At 42.7% G+C, this 26,563-nt stretch overlaps 1 protein-coding gene across 3 annotated transcripts in view; it reads right to left on the bottom strand.

Moving 5' to 3' along the window:
- LOC149351526 (endonuclease/exonuclease/phosphatase family domain-containing protein 1-like) overlaps nucleotides 1-26,052 on the bottom strand; it is a 33,176-nt gene extending 7,124 nt beyond the window's left edge. For 2 of the 3 annotated variants that reach the window (XR_016290613.1, XM_089580890.1), the window contains exons 1-10: nucleotides 25,832-26,052; nucleotides 19,378-19,704; nucleotides 18,480-18,748; nucleotides 14,283-14,334; nucleotides 13,584-13,694; nucleotides 9,063-9,179; nucleotides 8,349-8,460; nucleotides 3,815-3,862; nucleotides 3,227-3,337; nucleotides 122-297 (exon numbers count right to left, since the gene is read on the bottom strand). Coding sequence is in view for 2 of the 3 variants with exons in the window: in XM_089580890.1 (XP_089437016.1) it covers nucleotides 158-297; nucleotides 3,227-3,337; nucleotides 3,815-3,862; nucleotides 8,349-8,460; nucleotides 9,063-9,179; nucleotides 13,584-13,694; nucleotides 14,283-14,334; nucleotides 18,480-18,748; nucleotides 19,378-19,668 (1,251 nt within the window). In the remaining variant the exon portion in view is untranslated. Of the gene's footprint in view, nucleotides 1-121; nucleotides 298-3,226; nucleotides 3,338-3,645; nucleotides 3,705-3,814; nucleotides 3,863-8,348; nucleotides 8,461-9,062; nucleotides 9,180-13,583; nucleotides 13,695-14,282; nucleotides 14,335-18,479; nucleotides 18,749-19,377; nucleotides 19,705-25,831 lie in introns of those variants that run through there. The other variant, XM_089580891.1, reaches the window with a different exon arrangement.
- Nucleotides 26,053-26,563: the final 511 nt, after the last annotated feature.

Raw genomic sequence — 26,563 nt, forward strand, 5'->3', positions numbered from 1 at the left:
AGTGGTCAGTATAGCTGGAAGGCATAAGCAATATTCACAAGAGCTAGGTAGCTAGGTTTTTCTGCTTAATGGAATCTGAATGCTGTGAAAAAGAAGAAAGAGAACAGGGTAAATGCCTCACCGAGAGTGATTGCCCAAGGGGGTGAATGAGAAGCCATCATGCTGACGCCTGGCCATTAGGAATGTCGGCCAGCAGCTGCACGAGAAGGGGTGGCAGGTCACTTACAGAGCCGCCCCAGTGCCAGCCGCATGGGATCAGTGGGTGGCTCAGGCCCTCTTGCACACGCCGGATGCTGCCTGCATTCACAGATTGTAACAGAGAGACAGCCACAATAAAACAAGTCTGTCGGGTCTCTAAGAAACAGACAAGGAAAGGAAAGTGGGGAGAGAGAGAGAGGCTGGCTTGACTCGGGACACAACAGTTCCTTCATGCAAAATATGTGAAAGAATGAACATTTTGGAAACTGCATAATTGCAAACTTCATGATAATTCCACACAAAAATCTGTGTAGCACTGTAAAACCTTCCTGCCTTTATAAGATGGTATGTTATGTGAAGTTTAAGGTCCCGAATTGGCATATTTTGACTCTGAGAGATGCTGTAGTGGACAGCTCTAGGCTCATTCCAACCTCCTAGGGTTCTTGAATGCGCACTGGCATCACACAGCACACTGGCAATTTTTCATTTTGACCCCATCAAAATGAGATCACTGCAGGTAGGATCTCATGCTGTAGGCTCAGCAGTTAAATACAATAGCCCATCACGGCGAGTTCCTTTATGATGAGAGGCTGGTGCCACTATCACTGCACCCAACAAACAAAAATAAAGATTAAAAGAATATCAGAGAAAGAAATGCTCACACAACAATTATTGACTACGGTGATGCGAAAGCTTCCACATGCCTGCCATAAACAGAAACCGCTATGAAGCAGCAATTAAGTTCTGCTGCAAAAAAAAAAAAACCTGTGTATAATAAGGACCCCCATACAATACAAGGTGTAATTTGGGGATAGGAAAAACGAGAAAAAAAAAAAAGTTGTCATCCACGTATAATGCGAGTAAGGAAGGGCAGTCAGCTTGAAGGCGTACCGGAAGTCGCGGAAGCCGATCGCCCTCTGATTATTTGTATACGCCAGCGCGCCGGATACGACGAGTGTAGCGCGAGTGGCAGGTACAGAGGCGCTCGCGCTTGCCTCACTCGCGCAGGCGCACATGCTTCAGAAGTGTACATCGAAGCTTTGGTGATCGTCATCGCCAGGTGTACCGGTACCATCACGCACGTTAGATATCCCGCATTTCCTGAAATAACAACCGGCAAGCTCCTTGGAAATTCTGGCCCAAGCGCCCGCGATCCGAATGTACATCATGGTTGGAGAGGCCCGTGTCCGGTGGCAGTAACATGCACGCTCTCCCTACCTCATGCAGACAATGTAGCAGCGCTTGACGCAGTGCCGATGCTTTCGACAGCTACGATTACTTTCTTTTTAAAAGCAGCCGAGTGCTGCTTTCGCAGTCCAGATTTCATGCAAGGTGCGACCTTCCTTTGCGTTGTGATGTCAGGTCAGCGTAGTGAAGTGGTGTTGAAATAAAAACTACCGACCTACGTCACCGCTAGATAGCGCCTCCTCTCGCTGGAAGCATGATGGCAATGGCACTCGCAGGGCAGGTTTGCGCACCCTGTTGAGATCGAATGCGAACGAGTTCTCCAAACTCATTCGACGGTGAATGTCATTCGAAGCTAATGACATTAAATCTTCCTGTGTAGCAGCCGATTAATGACAACAGGTTCTAATGTCATTCGATTTGAATGACATTAAATTTGCTAATGTCACCTCCATTGAAATGCGACCAAGGTTCAAACAATCTGCAGCACGCCTAACTTGAATAGTTGCAATCACAGCTGCCAGATACATCCATAGGCAGTCTGCAAACTTGCATTGGTGACTACAGTGTGTTATCTACTTTGTTTAGTCTTTGTTTAAAGTTTGTTACTTTGTTTAAAGTTTGCACTTACCTCCTAGTGATAAGTACTTGATAATAATGGCCAACAGTTTAATTATTCAACAGGTAATGCTCTTTAACGTATACGGGTACAAGCAACATGAAAGGAAACACTTAAAAGCTTAAGAATCAATTTTCTGTTTCAATTCTAGTACACTGAACTTGAAAACGCATAGCAGGGGTCACGCGTTCAGACAAAAATTACTAGGAAGAAATATACAAAAAAAAAAGGCTTTCCATGCATACTTGGGGACTAACAGATGAACGCATGTTAATGTCATGCCCTTTTTCGCATAACTTGTATCTGTACAATACAAATATTACAAAACTGTGTGCCAATTGAAAGTCTGCTTCTATCAGGTGTTTCAGGGAAGACTAAGTAATTCTCAAAAACAGGTTTTTTGAGGTAAAAATATGGCTTTTTCAGCGTAGTATTACCAGTGTTGGCGGACACCAGAAAACCGGCGAATCGTCTTAAGTAGTAAGCTAGTCAACTAATTTTTAATAATCAGCTTTTTAACCAGTAGAGTTAGGCACCTAGTTGCAATTAGAGATTTGTAGCCGGCAGTTAGTAACAGCCATATCAGTTTTTACAATTCCAAAAACGCGATTACCCTTGGCACTGTGGTTCGACAAAATCTGGCTTTTTTGACTAGTTGAGTGCAATGGAAAGGTTGCTTTGCCTGCATGCTTTCTGAAAGTGGATGTATTTTGGCACGATGTCGCCAATTCTAAAAACTGATATGGCTATTACTAACAACCGGCTACAAATCTCTAATTGCAACCAGTTGCCTAGCTATGATAGTTACAAAGTTAATTATCAGAAATTAGTTAACCAGCTTACTACACAAGACAATTCACTGGCTTTCCAGTGTCCACCAACACTGGTAATACTATGCCACAAAAGCCATATTTTTACCTTGAAAAGCCTATGTTTGAAAATTACTTAGTCACTTTTTTTATCGTCAAACTACGCACAAAAACAACAGGACACAAAAAAAGAACGACAAGCCCTCGGCCGTGTCGTTCTTTCTTTGTGTCCCGATGTTCTTGTGCGCAGTTTGACGACCGAAAAAATGAAGCACCAATGGGCCCAATGTTCTACCTTACTGAACTTAATTGAAGTCTTCCCTGAAGCACCTGGTATAATGCAAGGCATTAATCGTAAAGGTGAGGAACAAGAAGAAACAAAGTGGCCACAAGTTACACTAATTCTTTTTCAGACCTGTGCAAAACTTGCGCAGCTTGTCGGAGCACCAGATCTGCGTTGTGTCATGAGGCTTTAACTTGCTCGGCCATAGCAGATGGAACCCCATGTCTGAAAGCATGCGCACCGCTGCGCAAACACAACCATATCAGATTATGATGCCAGAAACAGGAAGCACAGAACCAACAGCCGAGGTTATAAATGAGAAATTAATTTTTAAAGCCTTTATAAACCACAAAAACACGGCAAAAATGAGTGGCATGTGATGGAACCTCTACAATTAATACAATTAATACAAAGCTATTGGAAAAGGAGGCAAACACAGCATGCCCAAACTACAAAACTACTGGAGGGACTAAAACAGCACTTTTATGCTGAAAGCCATTTTTTTCCTCAGGCCATTATGGATGTTTGTAATAAGTAAACTATGGACTCACTTCAAACTCATCCAAGGCAGGGAGGGATACTCAAAAGTTGATGCAAAACTTGATACTGCCTGCAGTGATGACACAGCACAGATAAACTAAAATAAAAGTTCTTCCTATTGTTTCTCGATTCCTCCCTGATGCCAAATAAACAGCAGAGCCAGTTTTCATGACAGCTCACCATTCTCAGTGGGTGGAAGATCTCCCATAAGAAGAATGTTGTCCTCCCCTGAAACAAATGCACACTGAGTGAACATTTGCACTGGTACATCACACACTACAAGCCTCCGCCAATCAGTGTAGCTGCAAAATTCACATGAATGACTGGCTAGGTTTTCTAGAGTGCCATGACCTAGCTAGGAACTTCAGAATGCATGCTCTTATTACAGGAGGCATTCAGCAACGTGCCATCCTGGGCTGTAGCTTTTTCCTAGAGGGGGTGAACTTGAAAAATACAGCATTCATATGAAAGCATGGAATGTCTTCTTTCCTAGTAGCACATCATTTTTTGACATTTCCGCTACCAGTGGAGATGTCTCATTAAGGGGAGATGCGGGTCTTAAAATAAAAATTTTTATTATTAGGGATATCATAGTAAAATTAGGCGCATATATGCATTTGTTCCTCCTGTTTTTAAAAAAGTATAAGTAGTTTCAGTATATCTCGATTAGTTCCCCCATTATGAGAAAATAACTGAAGCCTAATTAAGTTATTGCTTATAGGTCATTAAGACACTTTCCCTCATATTTTTTGGCTGCGACTGAAATGAAGCTGTAGCCAAACTTCTGTCATGCGAAGCTATGCAATTTGTATTGTTATTGAGGTAAAACAAAAAAAATGTTCAGTTACATCGTAGCACCATAACTGTAAAATAAAATGAGGTGACTTTATTGGTCACAAAATTTGATATTTCAACTCAGCCATAAAAAAAAAAATAGCACAGCTCCATAGTTTAGTTTTTTCTGAATTCATCAGTATGAGATTAACTTGAAATTGCACCGTAAACCATAATAACAACTTCCGTAAGGCTAGTCATGCTGGCAAGAAACATGAAGCTGAGAAAATCACATTTGAAATACATGCGCCAACCATTCACAGGTTGCAGCACAGGCCTCAGATAACGGCAGAATGTGGACGTTCTAAGAGGAAGAGCGGCAGCTTTCAAACGAGGCCAAGATGGAGGCCATCGGGGACATGGTTGCAGGGAGGCGCGAAGTTTGGCCACCTTTAGCTCCAAAATCACCATTTCGGCGCTTCAGAGGTGTCAAATATACAGATTTTTTAGTAGTTGGAGCTGAATTAGACCTTGACAGTTTACAGGTATGTACTTTACAGTACACACTGAACCCAGATATGCCATTTTTGAAAAAATGAAATTTTTGCATTTTCGTTACTGTTTCAAGACTCGTGTCTCCCCTTAATTCAAACATCAAAGAACAAGAGATTTTATGCGTAGCATATTGCAATCACTCAGTTCAGCCCTTGGGCGCGGCCGGGCAGCCACCAAACCACGTGACGTGACGTCACGTGGTTTGCAGACGTCACCAAAGCACCTAAAAAAATTAAAAAAAAAAAACAAAAACAAACACACACAAAAAAAAGAACGGCTGAGCATGGTGGCGGTTGCCACCGCCCCGTTTCAAAGGGGGCGCTCCTATCCATCCATCCATCCATCCATCCATCCATCCATCCATCCATCCATCCATACGTCACAGAGGAAAAGCTGCTGAGAAAATCGAGTGCCGCAAAGCAATACCTCGCGCAAAAAGACCACGCAATATGCAACGCATTCTTGGCTTAACCAAGCTAAGCCTGGGCATCTTTTTTGTTTGAATTACCAGAAGTTCACATTAATGTGATCCAAGGCTAAACGTGACTGACTTTATGGATATCCATGCATACAAATATATATGAAAGAAGCCAACAGTCACCGAAACCAAGTAGCATAGGGGAATGTAATTTGTGGGCTTATTCAATGGAATATTAATAATGAAACTGTTTTACTTTTGAAAGATAATTGATTAGAAAGCAGAAGAAAAAAACAATCACACCTCACCGATGGGATCCCAACCTGCGACCTCTGAATTTCACATCCGGTGCTCTACCAACTGAGCTACGGCGGTGGCTGTCCATTCTTCTGCCTTTGGGGGTACGTTGCATGTAACCTAACCCTGAGAGAGCTCACCAGCAGAACGGCAAGACACCTTCGAAAGAGACTAAGTGCTGGCTGTGGAATGCCGACCCAAATGCAGCCTTCACGACCCGTGGCCCACTTAGCACTCGCGTACTGCTTTTGCCGAACTGCATGCACAGTGATCAGCTCAAATGCTATAGTGAACCGAAGGCGTGAAAATGAAGCCACGCTGTTGGATGCCCCAGTGCGCGGGCCACGCTCTGTCGTATGCATTTTTCTTGTTTTCTCTGGCCCAAGATACACAGTTCCAAAATTCTAACTAATGAAAATTGAGGCCGATCAAAGCGATCGCTGAGAAACAGCCACAGCAGTGCACATGGGCCACAACTTCGCCCCTTAAAGGGACACTGAGGAGAAATTTAAGTTGGTTTGTATCGATAAATTACCTGCTCCTGATTACAAAAACGCCACTCATACTGACAACAAAGCTCTTGTAACGTAGAAAAGAGCAAGAACCAAAATACAGGTATCGCTGCCACAGGCCAAACTCGCAAGTACAAGCCTGATGACATCATAGGACAAGACAGTGTTGCTAGAACCAATGGTTCTAGCAACACTGGGACTTGAGAAGCCATGAATCACTGAGGCTGACAAACGAAGGTTGCGCGGTTGAATACTAAAGTAAGTTTTGTTTTTAAACCAATAGTGTGCTTTTATCACACAACGAAGACCGACAAAAGACAACCTGAATGTTGTAAGCGAAGAAAATCAATACTTAGCGGCTCCACAGGCGGCCAGATGAGTTTCGGTATATCATGGTGCTTCGTGTCTATGTGCTCTGCATGCCCGCGTGGTTTCGTTTTTGACGCGCCTCGATTTACAAGCGCGGAACAGCAGAGGAACTCCAAGTGCTGCTCCAAATGCTAGTTAACTTTTGAAGGAGCCTGTTAAGGTTGGTCAGATGAACACCACGGTCGATGAAAAACTATGAAGGCACGATTTTCGGTGATCGTACAAGGCAGTTTGCAGTGTAAAGAGCACCTTGAGTCTTCGTACGCTAGCCCGGCGAAACGTTCCTGGTTGTGCCAGTCAACTTTCAACTACTTGATGCTCTGTGGGGCTGAGGTAGCTGAAGTGCACGCCGAAGTTATTAGACACTTTTAGCATACCGTGTACCGTGTTCCCGTTATCGGTACCTGAGTTCCGGAAGCCCGCGCACAGCCAATGTATGTGCAAATCTCCTTGACGTCGCCAGATGGCGCCACGTGCCCGGCAGCTACGCACGCGCCTGCAGCATCGGGACCAATCAGCACCTGCTCACCGGCGGTAGGCGGGCTCCCGGTACTCCGCTAACGGTAACAAGGTACACGGTATGCAAAAGGTGTCTATTTGCGAGAACTTCGTTGACGACTTCGAGAACGGGATCCATCGTAATGCTGGCAAAACGCCGGTGCAAACGTAAACGAAGAGACGGTAGCGACGGCCGCAATAGCCAATAGATGCCTTCAAAGTGCAGTCGGCGGTAGCTCTCATTTCGGCTGCTGCTAGGCCGCACCGCTAGCCGCCAGAAATCACGGAGTCTGCGTTACGTCATGTGCACGTCATGTTTCACGTCACTTAGTCCTGTGTCGTCATAAGAGAGTCCCAAGTTTGAATCAGCGGCGGGAAAAACTTTTTCAACTTCGAATCCAAATTTCTTAGAAATAAATGCATCTTTCGCTGCCGGCCAAGTGGCAACAAAGGCATGAAATGCCGAACTATCTGATTTTGCTATAAAAAAAATATTAATAGAGTTCTCCTCATTGTCCCTTTAAGCTGTGCGTCGCGTTTCTCATCGCAGTGATCTAAAATGAGAGGATTGCTGCCAGTCATGTTTACAGCCAGTTGTCAACTGCATGATCGTGGCATGACGCAATGACTTCACGCATGGTGCTACACTTCGTTTTCTGACCTGTGAGTGCGTAGCAGCTGTGCCGTGGCGGCATCTCTAATTAGCTGTCAGCGCACTGATTTTATGCATTACCGTGCGCGGGCTTTTGCTGTGTGCTGGCAGTCAATTCCATGAGAAAAAATCAAGTTAATTCATGTGACATGCACAAGATGCTGCCGCCTGGAAATGTTGCGATGTTTCGCGGCGAGTTTAGATGAAATAGAAGTTTTTAATTTCTGATGTTTACGAGGTTCGAACAGTGGAAGTGCAGTGCAAATCAAAAAGCAAATACTATTCCCACACCATTTGAGGTTTCAAATATTCGCACACTCTTGATTTGGCTTACAGGATGTTATGTCCCAAAGTGACTCAGGCTGTGAGGGACGCCGTAGTGGAAGGCTCCTGATAATTTCGACCACCTGGGCTTCCATCAAAATGTGATCGCCATGGCCGGGATCAAACCCGCGTCTATTCGGTCAGCAGCCAAATGCCATAACCACCGAGCGCCTGCACACCTTTAGTTTTTACTTTTACAAGCATTAAGATTTAAACAAGAATGTAGGTATAACTGAAGAGATTAGAGTTTGCACGTCTGCACATCTCTCAAGCATGTGCAGCAGTGGAACTTCGAGCCAAAAGGCAGCTACTTACCACGCAGTCTCTGGCTGATAACTGCCACAAAGCTGGGGAACAGCAGGCTTATGTCATGCGCCTTGAGCGACCGCAGCAGAATGCTTACAATCACAAACTCCAGTCCAGGTGCCTGTCGCATGCAGAATCAAGATTCCCATATGGACACTGTTCCTGACATTGGCTCACATTCGGAAACAAAGGGTAAAGAAACCATGATTGATGACGTAAAAGCCCTTGCAAAGTAACTGGCAATATAAGCTTTTCTTGCCATACTCTGAATAATGAGTGGTAAAGCAGCCATGAGCAATTTGAAGCAGGGCTTGTAAGCAAGCAAAATGTCAACGTGAAGCACCTTCTCCATGTCTTGTAGCTGCAGCTTGAGGCTCAGAAGTAAGGCAAACATGTGAACTTATACTCTTGGATATAAAGATGCACACTGAGAAGCAAAACCTAAATACGTCACAGCACAAAAAATGAAAAAAATGGGCAACCCATAGCTGAAACTGTCAGAAAAATAAGATAGCAATAAAAAATTTTAGCAGCACTGCATTCATTTTTCCTTTCGTACAGCCCCTAACAGCTACCTCCAGTCATTTTCTCTCCAGCATTCCTTGCCTGTACTTAAACTAACTGGGGTTTTTCAGTAATTTAATAGCTACATGCACCCAGCGTAAAATTTAGACCACAAGCAAGCAAGCAAGCAAGCAAGCAAGCAAGCAAGCAAAGGCCTACCTTGAAACGAGCAACACAAGGACATGGGCCGGTAAGGCCATTGGTGGAGTCCAGGTCAACTGCATAGCACTCGCAGAGTCGAAGGCCTTGGCGGCTACTGAACAGGAAGCCCGAGAACTGCAAGCATAACAATGGCCACCAAGAGTATTGTTGTAGTTTCATGATTATAGCATCAGCATATGGAACTGTAACGAAATTACCCCAAAAGTTGGTCAAATATTACTAACCCATGCTTAATCTGCCATCAAGAGTTCCAAGAAAAATTTGTCAGGCTAGTAGTTTTATAAACGAAAGGAAAAAAACACTTGACAACACGAGTCACAGATACCAGTTAAGAATGCTGTTCTGAGGAATACCACATACTGTTCCAACTACAGCAACTTGAAGACTTTCATCAGATCTCTTTGTTTACACTATTAGCCCATTTGCATTAAAATTTGCAAAGAGCTGCTTTGGGACGTTAAGCCCCCATAAACACAACAAGGTAAAGCCAACCTTAATGCATCCCAGTCAAGCCCAGACCATCTAAATCATTTCTATTTCAGCACCGAGGAACGTCTGGCCAAGGTTTGCCTGCATGTGGCACACCAAACCACCCCCTCAGCCTAACAGCAATATGTCTAGCAATACTATAAAAGCCCACATACAAGATCACCCATGTATAGAGAGTGCAACAAGAAAAGACAATGATACTTAGGGAAACAAGGAGCATCCATGGTGCACTAAAATAAGCTAGGCCAGGCTGTGAGGGGTACTAGGCTCACCACTGCATGCACTGGGAATGGTCAGGGATTGCGCACAGAACTGCAACCCATGCACAGCTATAGTTCCTCTCTCTATTCCTACCAGGGAAGCCTGCCACCAATTTTTAAAAATAGGGTTTTTGAGGTAAAGACAAGCTTTCTGTGGCATAGTAATATCAGTGTTGGTGGACATAAAAAAAAACAAAAACAAGTGAATCATGTTGTTAACTAGTAAAGTGGTTAATGAAATTCTAATAGTTAACTTTTTAACTATTACTGACAGGCACTCGATTGCAATTAGAGACTTGTAGCCGGCTGTTAGTAATAACCACATCAGTTTTTAAAATTTCCAAAAAGCGAGTACCCTTGCCTCTGTGGCTGAACAAATTTGGGCCACTGCCATTCGGAAAAAGCGTGCCTGCGGTGACCGCAGAGCGATGTCCATCAAAGTCCATCAAATCGCAACACTCCATGACGCATGCCCCGCCCAGGCTGGAGCAGTGAATTGGAGAGGGGCAGGAAGGACCACAATGCAGGCGGGACAGAGGCACATGCTGCACGGAGTGTCGCGATTTGATGGACATCGCTCTGCGCTCACCGCAGGCATGCTGTTTCCGAATGGCGCAAGAAATGACCCAAACTTGTTGAGCCACAGCGGCAAGGACACTTGTGTTTTTGAAATTTTAAAAATTGATATAGCTATTACTAACAGCCGGCTACAATTCTCTAATTGCAATTGAGTGCCTGTCAGTAATAGCTAAACAATTAACTATTAGAATTTCGTTACCCACTTAACTAGGTAACAGGATTCGCTTGTTTCTTTATGTCCGCCAACACTGGTATTCCTATGCTGCAGAAAGCTTCTATTTCTCTCAAAAACCGTACTTTTAAGAATTAACGACAGGCTTCCCCGAAGCACCCGGTATGTTTCACACAAAGCATATACAGTGGTCACATATACAGAGATTGATTATACTCAGGGAAAGGACTTTTTGGTTTAAACCTAAAACAAAAAATAAAAGCATGCTGAATTTATTTATTTTTTTAGCTTTTAACTGAAAAGGTCAGTATTCTTGGCATGCAAGGCATAGCTACCTGGGTGTTGAGTACAAATTACATTCAGTCAAAGTTGAAAATTAACCAAGTAAGGATGCCAGAGGCATGAGAGACGTTGGTATTGTCGCATAGACTGCACAGCTGTGCGACTGGAGAAATTTTTTCCCCTTGCTTACATGCCTCTGCAAACCAGGAAGCACCACCTCCTAACCGCCTGCTAGCTACAAGCACTGTCTGTTCACTATCATCACCTGCTTAGAGCACTTAGTCAGCTAAGTAGGTCTATCAACTGCATTTAGGATACTGACATGAAACCACGCACGGTTTCGGAAAACTATCGTGTTCTGGCTACCGCGATGATTGAGCCCCAGTTCCATCGCTGTCATCAACACGCAGACCACATGATGCCTCACCCTCTTGCTCAACACGGCATGACAACACAAAAAAAAACTCAACCAGGTTCTTAGGAGTAAACTTCCACTTGCGTTTTTTTTGTCCACCAGCTCTCATTAAACTTATGCTACTTGTTTAATGATGAAAGCAATTCCTTCTACAAACACATCTTCAAGTGAAAAATTACTGGTAAATTATGTTAATTATCGGAAAAGGAACTGTTCAAGCTGACAAAAATGCCGAGACAGACCACACAGAATTGCCACATTAAATCACCAGAAAAAGTCAGCAATTCATCCACCGAAAAAAATATTTGCCGAAAAAAAAAACAAAAAAAAAAACGAAACGCGCATTCTGAAATAGACACCAAAAAATAAAACCCGAAATGTCCACCCCTAATTATATACTCTATATGCAGGAGCTTTAAGTGTACTAGGTAACATAATTTTCCAGGAAAAAAAAAAGGGTCTGGTACACGGGGCTAGCTGGACTCACGTTTCAATGGGATGGTTTATGGTTTATGGAGGTTCAATGTCCCAAAGCGACTCAGGCTATGAGGGATGCCATAGTGAAGAGCTCCACAAATTTTGAACACCTGGGGCTCTTTAACGTGCACTGACATCGCACAGTATACAGACCTTTAGAATTTCGCCTCCATAGAAATTCGACTTCCGCGGATTTTGGGTCAGCAGCCGAACACCATAACCACTGAGTCAGTGAATGGGATGGGTTACACAGGGCAGCGGTATTGCACTAATGTCAGACCAACAACGAAACTACCGATACCTAATGTAGCACTAAACAAAATTTACTGCAAATGCTTGTTTTCAGCAGCATTTGCATGAAAATAAGCCAGAGTTAGAGTTATGTGCATGAAGAGTACCTTGAAGTGCCTTAAACACTGAGATTATGCATGCAATGCTCAGAGCACAAGGTCCATCTCAGCCAAATACAAGTTTTAGAGAATTATCAAGGGCTTGCATATTAAAAAAAAAGTTTGTGTATGCTCTTTGATGGCAGCACTGATCTTAACAACCACCACCAGTGCTGCCAGTGATGGTGTCATAACGTCAACAGCATGAGTGTGAAGCACTGGTAAAAAGAAACAGCGTAAAAGCTAGTGGTGACAATGGGCAAAACAGCTGCAAGCCCACACATGTCACACAGCAAAAATAAACAAAAACGAAAAAGTCACTGTGACATAGACAGAGTTCCATTCTATGCTTGCACCTTTACAAACGTGCCTAGAGGCTTGTAATGGCAAGGCAAGTTCAACCATAAAAATGAGGGCACAATAAGGGAAAAGTGGAGGTACATTAATAACAAACACAACTACTGCAAATACTTGCAGCTTAACTGTTATTTATCCTTCCAGAAGAAAGTCTTGCAGCAGAATATTTAATGAGCACTGAAATCAGCAGTGAGTAGAATCTTGCTGATACGAATAACATGGAATCCTAAGAATATCAGGATGACCTGAAATTTGTATAATAAAAAAAAGAATAAAGTCCCTGCGCTGAAGCACGGTAAATGCATTCACACAAATCTATTTACAGCAGAGGAAATCCATTTAAGGCCGCATGCCCCCGCTCGGAGTTAGTTTTGCGGCTGGCGATCGCGGCACTCGTGATGTGTGGGCCGTGTGCAACCGCTCAGTGCTTGCAGTTTGCACTGCATGCTGCATGACTGTTGATCTCAACAACAGCAATGTGAAGCCAGCATTGCTTGCAGGTATGAGCATATCTCCCGCGTTCGTATGATCCACAGAGATGGGATAGTGTTCGGAATGGCCGAAATTCTGCACACTGTACACAATGCACTTCGAAGAGAGAATTTTATGGATTCATATCATGCCAAACTTTGCAAAATCCATTTCAACACCACTGAGATCCTACTCTAACACAATTTTGGCTGAAAGGGGCCCTTGATGACCTAAGGGGCCCGTTGACACTGTTTTGCTCAAATATTCAAGTCTCTGTATAGCATACGATAACTATCCTGCCCTCATTACTAGTTATCCACAGATTCAGCATTCTAGAGCAAAGTAAACTATGCTGAAGGGGTCCCACAAACGTGTTAATGTTTGCCCACCTTGGAAACTAAGATTCATGTGGCTCAAGTTACATCAATTGGTAAAGTTGGCACACAATATTACAAGCCGAACTTACTAACACACTGGCATGTATCGAAAGGTTCGGTAATGTAGCATTAGTTAAAAAGCAGCCTTGCACTGCATTACTTCTATTGTCCTTTGAAGTTCTCAGTGGGTGACAAAGCTTTGTCACGAGTGCTACCAGTGCTGGTGTTGAACTTGGCATGTACCACTCACCAGGCCCACAGGTCCAGAGGCAGGCAAAGGTGTTGCCTGATCCCACTGGCGATCCTGGGGCTCCCACGAAGCTACTGCACTCAGCTGGGGGTCATTCAGCTCTTGCACTACCTATAAAACCCAGACAAGCAATACAGTATTCCGCTTCCAGCTTGGTTTCTCAAGATTTTAGCCTGAGCTAGTTAGTTCACTGCTATCAACAGATTAATCCAGTGCAAAGGAACAGAAGCCACACAACACAGGACAGCACACATCCTGTGCAGCGTGTCCTTTTTCGTGTCCTCATTCCTTCGCACTGGATTAATATGTCGACTGATTTCCGTCTCCAGCTTTACATTGTGCACAATATAAGACATTTAACACATCATTTCTGAGATTTAGTTTGAACAAGTGTGCCTTAAATGTGGAACGCCTAGCTTGGGCACAATTTTTTTTTTGTAATGAAAAACTACTAACATGCTTGAAAACTATAATGTTCTAGCTTCTATGCACGACGACAAAAGGAATAAAAGGAGTTTACAAACAATTCCGAAAAATGTGTTAGTAGAACAATATGGCAAATTTACAGAAAGAAAGGTCCACTGCCCTATAAGTAAACTTTACAAGCAAAACCAAGTTGTTAGGCGACAAGGACAGCAAACATCGTGAACAAATGTGAAAAGTTGTGCTCAGGCTACAACAATTCACAAGTGGACATACCAAGTCTAGCGCTTCTCTTGAACAAATTTCTTGGCAAGCAATAATGGCAATGCTGAAAACAGAAAGATCAAACAAGGAGCATTCAGATATCCACACAATATTAGGTTCTCAAACTTTAATTGCAAATACTTACACAAGTGCAGAAGTGCACTATTTTCTTCTGACAGTCTGCAACGCAGCATTTCAAGCAACTTAACAATCCCAGCAAATACAACTTGTTAGGAAGTAAGAACTCAGAGTTGATGACAAAATAACATATATCCTGTGCCACTTTATTTCTATGTATCTTGACCAATATAACTTTGTTGGGAAATATGCTCAACTGCTTCAGTCATTTTGGGATGCAACAAACTTTAAAATATGAACACATTGTTTTCTCCCCTACAGTTCCCCAACGTTGCTGCTTTAGGCTGAACTGATATGGGTGTCCATAAACATGACCAAGAAGCTATGAGTCCTCTCCTTATAGCAAAACTGTATGAGAGATCTAAAAGCACTGCAATGAAAACAATGACTAGCAATCAACAAAGTTTACTTATGAACATATGAATTTATAAAAATTAAAACGGTACCCTGGTGATCCTCCGACGCCCCTAGACACAGTGTATTGCCTTGCATTATGTATAAGCAGGGCACTTCACTTTCGGGTAGCACCAATTTTACCCAACTTTTACAATTTTTCACCTTGAAGAGGTTTCTTAAAAATCGGGCTGATCCCGATTTCTACCAGAGAGTGCAGCTTCTACAGAACACTGTTTTAAGCACAGAAAATTAAAACACCGCAAGAAAGTCAACAGACTACTTACACTTATTCCAACAGACTACTTACACTTATTCCATAGGAGTGTTTTCAGCCAGCTGCTGATTTTAAGCCTTTTTTACCCCTTACTATTCCTGACATGGCTTAATTTTAAGTTAGTTAAGTTCAAAAAGTGCACTATAAAAGTGACAGACCAAGTCGCTTAGCAGCATAATAGTACCAAGCACTATCCCTGTTAAAGAGTGCTGTTCCAAGGCTATTCTACATTTAAAATGTACGCTGGTGTGTTTAACTGTATAAAGACAGAAATATATGATTTTATTAAGTTTATAGTAAAACTTTCTGATTTCATATTGCTCATGAAAATATTGAGCAAGAAATAGAGTATTTTATGTCGCAAAAAAAAAAGAGTGTTGATGAACACTCTCAAGGTTAGATTACTTGTAAACGTAAATACCCCCGAAAGCAGAAAATTTGACAGCCGTCGATGTAGCTCAGAGGTGGAGCACCGGACGCGTAATTCGGAGGTCGTGGGTTCGGATCCCACCGGCGGCATGTGGTTGTTTTTTCTTCTGCTTTTCTAATCACTTAGCTTTAAGCGATAATATATTCAGTAATATTCTAAATTGATCAACACCACAAAAATAAATAAATCAATTAAAATCCCCTCCCCCCCCCCATATGGACACTATGCTCTAGAAAAACACTATGAATATGGACACTAGGCTCTAGAAAAACCAAGTGAATAGTAGCACATGGAGAGAATGTAATATAAATGCACTTATACTGAAAATGTACTCTATGCATGCATACAAGAAAGGCCACCATAGAGAACAGCATTTCTAACGTTTTTAAGCTAAAGACAGTTTGTGTAAATATTTGTTAGTTCAACCAAATATTTTAGGGAAGTTTTGTATATAGGCTTCACATGTATCAAGCAAAATGATGTGGTCCCTCCACCATTATCTATAGGATACTGAAAATGAGTGTCTCTTTCAGCAAAACCTGCAAAAAGTAACCAAGTGATCAATTAAAGTTTGGTGCTTTCATGAATCACAAACTATAAGGCTTGAATCTGAATGTAAGACATGTTGTATGACTCCACCCTGTCATAACTTGAACCAAAAGCGATAATGGGCAACTCAAAAAATGGCAGTCAAACATCTACTTCCCCTCTGAACAATGAAACAAAAGAAAACTCGTCTCATATCAGACACTCTGGCGATGCATTCTTCTGACATTTATCTTATCTACAATGGAGCTAGCGGATGCGGCAAGCATGACGTCAACGTCTGCACCCCGACAGAGATTTTGATGCAGGAGTTCCTGGAGAAGGGACGTATAAAGATTCCTAGGTGAAGCAGTGAAAAACAGCTCATGTCGCAGAGTTAGCTAATAACTCCAAAAGAAATACTGAATGATCTGCACATAGCTGTCACAATTGAGAATTTAACAAAAACAAACATATATAATGAATGATAGCCTATATTTTTCCAAACCTAATATACTTTGATGCTATTTAGTGCTACATCTTTGCTTTGCATAACAATGACTCATGGTGCTCTCAAGACGCATGTTAACCACTTGCTAATCTGCAATATACTAATTATTCGAGTTCCTCTTCATGCCCCAGTGATGCGCAACATAGTATTTACAGCTTCATGTAATTAAGCATATTCACAGTTGCTTTAATAAAACAACCCTAAAAAAAAATCTTTAAATAAAACATTGGCTTGCTGATGACTGTTTCATTAGGACTTTTGATAAGAACTGATAGTTTTCCTTTGACAAGAGTAGCAACTGTCTTTTCTTTTCTCAGGCACCAAGGAAGTAAGCACACATTTTAAACATACAGCAAAAAATACGAGATCCCACAGTGCACTGCAACTATACTGCAATGCAGAGCAAGGCAGGGTTGGTAAGACCTCATGGTAGGAGTGCGAAAAAAAAAAAACACAGACAGGAACAGTAAAAGTCATACACATCATACCCTTCTACAGTTCAAATTTTTATTTTTTTTTAGACTACCATGAAGGCTTAAAAAAAGAAAATGTTACTACCTACATGAAAATGCTTTGGACAAGAAAGCGTGCTACATGAAAGCAGCTGGCGCTGATAAAGTTTTTCCTTCCAACGAATCCTGGCAAAATAATGAATTATCTAGCGATATACTATGGAAGCTTGTATGGTTACACACAAGAGAGGTAATAACAGGAGAAAGCTAACCGTTTATAGCATTCTCCGTCATGAAGCCAGCGTGATCATTCTCTGCTTGTTCTGAGCACAATAGGTAACTGTACTGGCCATGTTTTCATTCTTACTAAGGCTTGCAAAGGCAAGTAAAATTTAATTGAAAATAAACTGTAGGCAAGCATTCTGTACCGATTGCTGTTATTTACCACAGGAAATAATTGGTGGTTTCATTTAAGTCAATGTAAAATTTTTTAAATACTTTACATAAAGCTGAGACATTTCACCAACCATAACTGCATTTACGCATTTCCCACCTTTCTTGCTTGTGCTTAATTTACTAACAGTATTTAATCTGCAAGACAGCAAGGCTTTCCTGACTCATGTAATAAGCATAGACTGATGTATTCCCATTATCACTTCTGTCTCCTGAATGCAAGAAGAGTGTGCAGGAGCCAAAGAGGAGACTGCCCTGGAGACATGACATGCACTCGGGCACTACTGGTAAGTCCAGCCAGTGCAACGTCTATATTTCAAAGAATGAGGCACCAGAAATGTGTACTCCAGGTACTTTGTCCAAGTGATTACGACTCTAAGTTTATCATGAATTGCAGCGGAAGCCTGAATTCCACTGACAACTGGTTAGACTTTAAAATGGCAGCTCTGACTGCTTACAGTGCCATGCATATATATGCAGCTTGTAAATGCTTTACACCTGCAGCCTACCTCCATTTTGTGGCAAAACTTAGCTGTTAAAAATTTGAAAAAAAAAAAATGCAGCAGTAGATTTAAAATGGTGATTATTTGAGCTGGCCGGAGTAATCATAACCGGAAAAAAGATAGCAGGAAGACTCTCACAGTGCCTCCTGCACCCTTTTTTTTGGATCAACTGAAAACAGCAAAGGCTGTTAAGTGAATATTAAAAGAAAAAAATCCAATACAAAGCGCACAGAAATGAAACTCATGCTTCACTCAAGCACAGGTGACTGCTCCACTGAAAACTGAATCCCTGAAGATGGAGCACAGATGAGAATTTATGAAAGAATAAAGCAAGATAGACGATATGAGTGCAAATGCTCAGACATCTTTGCAATAAAGCATGACAAGGTTTCCTTAAACGCTGTCATTCCCAGGTAAGAACTGTACTCTTGATAAACTAGGCACGTTAATTTACCTCGTAATTTACTCATTTTTTCAAGACTTGTCCACTTTCTAGCCACAACAGCTTCACGGAAGAGTGCACTGACCCATTCTCCAGAGCAGTGCGGCAGATTACTTCGAGCACTCCTAGGTTAGATGCCTTGTCACACGTGAGGCCAGCCAGATTCCAGAGAGCAACCCAGAAGGCACCCGCAGGGCCCGCCTCCAAGCGGGCAGCCAGCGGCCGCTGGCTCAGGGGTGCCACAAGCCGATACAATTCCATATCCCGCAGGGGGCTGCGCTGGGGGGCACCCACTCGTGGGGACCGCGATGATACAGGGGGCCCACGCCGCACTGTGATCTCAGAGCGAAACATCTGAAAGAGGCAAGAATACAAGAGTCATCTAGCCTGCAACATAAGACAAAAAAAAAGCCAAAGCTCTCAAAACTGTACCACTAGTAGTTTCCTTTGCTTAATGTACAAAGTAGAAACAACGTCACCCTGCAGTGCTACCCCTGCTTTGTATACATGCAAGACATTCACTCACCCATATAAGTTGAGGTTCAGAAAAATGTGACAGCACATGTCACCTTTTAGCAAGACGGTATACCTCACACTCAAGCATTCCATTGCATATTTACATAACATACAATGCTATGTCACCACAGTACTTAGCATACTCCAATACCCCACAGTTTAACAGCTTATTAACATTAACAATCAACATCCAAGTAAAATATCAGTCACGAATCAGGCACATTACAATAGGTAGAATTACACAGTGCATAACCACTGTGCTGCTATCTGTTTTCATAAACACCAATTTTCACTTCATGTGAGCTACTTTTAGAGAAAATCTCCAAATGAACCCAATTAAATCTAGCCTCCCAGACAAATATAAAAATGTAGCCGGATTTCAGTGCCAAGAAGCAACACGACTCCCAATTGTCTCACAAAGTAAGATGCGTCTGGTAAACACTAAAATAAACTGCAGACTGTCATACTTGGAGACGTGAAGCTCCAACGCCAGAGACCAATGCCAGATCTTCAACCTTCTTAAATCCCCCAATGGCCTGGCGGTAGTCAACAATGTTGCGTGCAACGCATCGCGTCACACCCGGAAGTGTCATCAGCTCCTCCTCTGTGGCAGTGTTGATGTTCAGGAGTTCCCAGCGCAGTTCTGTGTCCAGCACATGGAAGGTGGCACTCAGGTTGCGACTGTGTGGGCTGAAAGGCCTGCACAGTGACGACAGCCGGCGCCGTCTTGTGCTTCCAGTGGGATGTGCCTGGCCCATTCCGCTGTCGATGGCTACACTCCTACCGCATTGTGCCTGCAGAGAGAGGTAGCACTGCCTTTAGTTGGCACGATGTGCCCTTAAATGCAAACATGCACTCAGGCGCACTAAGATAGCATAGAATATACTTTCTACTTGAAATGAATGGTGTATAAGCAACGAATTAAGAAACATTCTCTGCAAAGCAAGACATATTCTTTATCAAATGTTCTTCACTCCCTGAGGGGCGAAATAAATTTGCTCAGAGAAAAATTCCCTAAAGCATAAAACATGGTCAGAAGACTTCTTAAACATGAATTAGAAAAAAAAATCATGGAAGATTTTACACATTTCACTTCACTTTGATTGCATCTAGATTTTTTGCCACTGCACCTGGTATATAATGGATTTAACTGCATTAAGGTCGCATCCACAAATACAGGGTGACTGAATAATACGTGATGCGAAAAAACAACCACAACTGTTCAACGCACAAATGAAATGGGGTGCGCTTTTTTTTTTTTACCCGAAAGCACATTCAATTCCGTACAACAGCTTGTATTTCAAGTTCAAAGTATCCACCTTATGCTTCAATACAGGCTCCTAGATGCTTCTCGAAATTCTTCAAAATAGCCGCGATACCTTCTGGAGTGATTTTGCTCCAGGCCACGTTAAGAGCACGGTTCAGCGATTCATTGGATTTGCACTTGAAAGAGTGTGCTTTTTTCTCCACTATCCCTCAAACAGCAAAGTCCTACAGACTGAGATCAAGGAAATTTGACGGCCAAGCTACCTTTGTCCAGAAGGTGAGGAGGTTTGCCTCACACCACTCGGGGGTCTTCTCTGCACAGTGTGCTAGAACCCAGTAAAATGTTCCTTGCATTCTCTTGAGCCCAGGGAATGATGAGCCCAGAGAGGATTAGTTCGCAGTGTGTCTACATGTTGATTTGGCCTATTTTTCACAAAAGCAAGCTTCGTCTCCTCAAGGCCTGAAATCTCGCCAAAAATCCTGATGTTCTTGGTAAAACGGGTTTTTTCTACTCACACAATTGGCAGAGCACCATTTGGATGCAAGCCTCATAGATAGTGCAAATTCCAGGCCAGTTCGAGAGTAAAAAATTCTTTCATCGCTGAACAGAATCTGGTTCGGGGCTTCAATGTGGCTCAGCTGCTTCATCATTTGGCAGCTTTACAGTCTGGAGGCCTTCATCTGGTCCCTGAGCAGCTGTTCTTTTGTTAATTCGTGCACTTGGAGTTCTAGGTCCGCTTTTGACAAGTAGCTACATGGTAGAGTTGCTAACTTCATGCTCCTGAGAAAGTTTTCTAATGTTTTTCAGAAGATTCTGCTGGATTTTTTTGCACACGGCCAGTTTCATCTTCCGGATTCTAGTTGTTCGAGGTCTTCCACTCTACTGCTAGGTCTACTACTCTACTGCTGGTTCTTGATGTCTCGTGTCTTTTAGAATAGGTATAAGACATCAAGGACTTGCACTTTCAGCAATTTAAGCACCTCCGGAATTAGCATTGTCTGCCTGTGATGCTTGACGATGGCGTAGAGTCGCTCTTCAGAGACCATTATTCCTGAGCAATATCACAACAATAGCATTAAAAACAGCAGTTGTATATGTAAAAAAAAAAAAAAAGCTGGAGGAAAAGGAATAAAACAATATTGCTACACAAAAATGCGAACAAATTTAAAGAAAATATCATTCAAAGCGCGTTACAGTACTTTCGGTCACTCTGTATGGACGCAGCACCTGAAGGGTTAATTGGTGACTTGAAAAGAGCAGTATACATAAATTACTCCGTCTCAAATGGTCCACATTCTAACAGACTCGCAGGCGGCGTATAGGCACTTTCTTCATAACACTCACCCTAATTCTTCTGCCCCTCCCTATTAGAGCCCTTCATTAGCTCCACTACTCATTCCTTCCTGCTTGTCTGGGTCCCTGGGTATGCATGTCCCTGGTAACGAGTGCGCTCACACGCTTGCCCAAGAGTACTCATACCAGGCTGCCAGGGAGGCCTGCAGCCTACCTCAGATGGAGCCTTTTGTCTTCGCTGTCAAGTTGGTCGAGCTTTGCATCGCTCACCAGCATTACCCTCCACTTCACCTCAACCTTACCCGTAAAGAGGCCGTCATGTGGGGACAGTTGCAGACAGGCGCCTACCCTACTCCCCTGTTGCACTCCTACATCCACCCCTCTCTTGGCCCACCACGGTGTCCTCACTGCGGAGAACATCCCTCCCTCTGCCATAAGATCTGGCAATGACAGGCCATTCCTGATCTCCCACCCATCCCACCAGTTCCCCTAGGAGGAGCGGCTGACCGACCCCCCCAACAGCCACCAGCAATGGCTGGGGGAGTGCATGGTGGCATGGCTGGGGGAGTGCATGGTGGCGGTGGCCGCCACATATGGGGCCCCGGACTAAGAGCACCACCCAAGGGGACTTCATTTTCAGTCAATAAAGATTTTTTTTTTTTTATTTATCCATGCCTGGAAGTGGTACCATTCAAAGCATGTTCAAAAGCATGATGAAAGAATAGCATACCATATTCCAGTGCAAGCAGCAAAGTTTGTTGGTTTGGTTTATTGGGGTTTAACGTCCCAAAGCAACTGAGGCTACGAGAGACGCCGTAGTGAAGGGCAAAGTATTATGACATTCCAACAAAACCCAGAAACTGGTTCTGAATAACTGAATAACACCTTTGTAGAGCGTATTGAGCTTTTCAAGCCAGGCTGCACCACTGGTTTTAAAATATATGAATCCAAATGCATGTACTGTGAGAAAAGGGGCACAAATGATAGTTCCAAGGGTACAGCTATGAGGCACACCACAATGAAAGGCTCCAAATTATTTCAGACCACTGGGGTTCTTAACAGGTACTATAGTCAGGTACAACTCAGGAACGAAGCGGCAAATGCCCCTCATAGGAGCCCTGTCAGCCAATGGGGTCAACAGGTTCTCCCCATCCCCCTTGACTGATCCCTTTGGATCTGCCACCTTGAAATCCCAAGGGGTGGCAGATGAATGGGGAATAACCACACCTAAATGAGATTAAAGATGAATGAGAAATAACCATGCTAATCGAATTAACTGGGGCATCATGAAAACCGGTCGACGCCATTGGCTGGAGGGCCTCCTTTGAGGGGCATCTGCCGCTTCGTTCTCGAGTTGTATCCGACTAACATCATATAGCACATGGGTGTTTCTGCCTTTTGCCTCCATCAAAATTCGCTAACAGCCAGAAAACACATTGATGTAGAATAAACATAGCAGAACACCATAGCCACAGAGCCGCTGCGGCGGATGGAAATAAGGAACAAGCAAGCAAGAAGCTTGCATCACTGACACCTCCAGTTTCTTTTTTTACTTTGTGTCATGAGGAATAACTGTACAAAAGAAGAAAGATGCCAAAATTTCCTCTTTAGTACAGTTTTGTAAATTTTAATGTGGTGTTCCAATAAGTATTTCAACAAGTTCCTACACACTTCGCCCACATAATTTAAGTAAAAGCTTTGCGACTCAGTGCTGGCGCACAAGTTGGCAAACATGCAAAAAATTTAATCAGCAAAATCTTCTTGCTTCATCACTAAGAAAAAATGGCTTGGAAAATGAGTTTACGGTTAGAATTACGATACTATGTGGTCTTACGAATGATTATATACTGTTTCATGAGAGGCGAAAGATACTGTCGATAGTAAGATTTTCAGAATAGTTTAAATATTGCATATTGATGTTACTGAGAGCAACATATATGGCACAGTGTTCCTTCTGTTAGAACAAAGATTTCTTACTCAACAAAAACACTTCAGTAAAATTACACATTCTTGTACCAGCTATTGAAAGAAAAAGCAGCAGCACAAAAATGAGTTTAACCAAGTTACTTACATTCATCAAGCCCACTATTAAGCATTGAAATATATACTTAAAAGGGTACAAAACAGATGCCAATGCTTCACTGAAGGCAAAACAAACTGCAATGGCAGGTTCCTTTTACCTACAGTGAAAAGCACAGATTCCTGAGCACAAACCTCTGAGTTTGTACTGACCTCCCCAGTGGCGAACCACGACAAAGGTCACGACAACAACTTGTCAACAGTAGCATGTTATCTTATTATCAGACAGTTCAGCGTCAAACAGCCTTGTCAGTCAGCTGCACAGATCAAGTTCTGAGGTGCCCACATGTACATTTCTTTATCAATTTTCAATAACATGGCACTCAAGGCACAAAAGAATATGGTATTTGTGTAATAATCATTAGGCCTCTAAACAGCGTTTCCCTTTCGACTTCCTGAAGTGCTTGCAGCTCTTTTTTTGGTCATTACAGAATGAAATCCTTAAAATCTTTGTACTTGCCTATGGGCTCTCAGTAAAAACAGCAGCACACATATTCATTTGTATAGAAAATACTAGATCATGCAAGAACACCTATAAGACACCTCTCCAACAAGAAGAGACACCTATCAGGAAGCTGATGCCAAATAACGTGCCCTACATAAGCAAGTAAAAATGTATATTTGAAGTGCACAAAGAAATTATTCCAAATACCACTTTGACAAAAAACTAAGCCCCCTTGTTACCAACTCACAGGTACATCCTGTAGGTAACCACAGGGCAAATATGTTACTTGACAGCATAATTAACTGTGACAGCAAAGCATTGAATTTGCGCATGTTGCTTCTAACTGCTACAAGTGAAAACAAAAAATAAACTAAGAAATAACTCAAACCAGTAAATTAAAAATGAATGAATTTGGGAGATTCGGGCTTTATTCATGGCTGAAGGATGAATGTTGTTTCTCTTCTGTTTACTCAACAAATGGTTGAGCAAGTGATGCTTGTGAGAGGACACAGCGCAAGGATTCCCTAGGACTGCAGCATAGAAACAGCTTTTTTGCTTGAGTGACATGTGAGAAGCAGAGTTAGCTGAGTCACATATTGAATGACAGTGGGGGAAGCCTTGGGCTCAATTTACTGCTGTAGAAAAATGCAAACACTGGCCCATATAAAAATCATTCCAAACAGACTTTTTTACAACCTCTAGAGACATGAGCTAAACTGCCAAAAAGAGGAGGTATACCTATCTTCCTGCACGACACCCATGTAGCAAGCAGACCAAGCAACAGACTCACAGGGAATAGATGTAGGTTCCAAATATGGAGGCACGAAAAAAACCCATCTGATGAGCTGCAACTGCAGGGTGCAAGAAACTTTTTGTATAATAAGCCTGCCTTTCTTTTAGCAGCCGTAGAAAATAAACACAATTTCCATTAAACATTACCTTGCAAAGGCTGTTTAAAGGAAAAGCTTCTCCCCTAAAACTACAGCCAAATTACAATGCTGTTGCAATGCGTGCCGCCGCTCTCACGTTTCCCATTGCTAATAATGGCTCCACTGAATGGCGGTTTTAATTCAAAAAGTGTAAGCTGCCAGGGGCAGCTTTCAGAGGAACAGTAACAGACAACACAACACATTATAAAGCAAGGGTAAACGCTTAACGCTAACTACCATATCCTGATAAAAGCCACGATAACCAAGGGTGCCTCGGGTACGCCGAGGCAAACTAAGCCGTCAAATATAAGCACTTAATATTAGAGTCTTTAAGTTAGACATGAAACTTTACAGCAGCTGCATAGTTTAGTACTAGAGCAAATATCAGTTTTGGCAAGTTCTGCCCTTAACTTTCCAACTGATGATCAAAGCTGGAGGTTTGCAACCTGCACTCGAGGAACATGCAGTGAGAAACGCTGTTTACAAGCGTGAACCAATTCTTTGGCAAGATTTACACTGCTTTCCTGACAGCGAAAAAAAAAAAATACGCACGAACTATTGCACGGCCAGACCGTCCGCATAATGCAGGACAAATTTAACTGCCGGTCAACAATAGACTAGCGCAAATTTGTTCCGCGCACATAGAAGCCTGTGAAAAATATTCGGCGGTCAGGTACTACAAGAACTATGAGCAGCGACGCTCACAAGCAACGAAGCACATCACCTCTTTAAGGATGCGCGTGCACAGACTGAGGTCCTATTATACGAAAGCGACAGGAACAGAAACCAGTTTGATCGGAAAAGTCGAACATTTTCCTCACACGGGTTCAGCGACTTCTATGTATTTTCTTTCTCTCTCTGCACGACGACGCATACAGCCGACAAGGAAAGATTCACGACATACGCACCGAGTGCTGGAATCATCGCCTCCGGTGCTAGGCGGACATCGCGGCGGTCAGAAACAACATATCATTTACTGAGGGATATACAAACTGTCTTTTTGTATTCGGAATAGCTTTAAAATCACTGATAAACGGTCCCAAGAAATAAGTCCGTGATGCTACCGACACTCCCACCCTAAATCATCAAGCGCGCACCTCAGTACACCACACCAGCTGACATTTTCGACCTTCGCGACACCTGCCGGGATTTTCTTTTTGCTTCTTCGAACAGAACCACGGTTACTAAATCACGACCAATCACGGTCAAGCCGCATATATACGTTAATTTTAGCATAGTAATAAAATGAAGAAGATAAAAATAAAACAAAACTAGTAATATAGATACATTACCTTGTAATTGCCAGCCGCCTGTAAATGTCGAGAGTAAATCAGTCCACCGACTGTTTGGCTCATATTGCCGCGGTAATTTCAAGTCGAAACACTTGGCCACTTGGCATTCACGAAATGCTGCTCACGAGCTGATATCGAACCTTACATTACTATGAAGTCAATGAAGTTGATAGCTGCTTTCAGTCAATACAAAATTGAACCATTCCATATGTTGCATTCAAATTTGCACATAAAGCCGTCGTCCCATCTCCCAGCTAACAGGACCCCTTTCGTTGCGTCGTCCAATCTGTCAGCCTATACCCTATTTGTACTCCTTTTCCTCTAAAACTGCTAATCATTCCAACAGTT

The sequence above is a fragment of the Amblyomma mixtum genome, chromosome 3, assembly GCF_055824585.1.
Source record: "Amblyomma mixtum isolate Tamu chromosome 3, ASM5582458v1, whole genome shotgun sequence".
In the NCBI taxonomy this organism is placed as follows: Eukaryota; Metazoa; Arthropoda; class Arachnida; order Ixodida; family Ixodidae; genus Amblyomma; species Amblyomma mixtum.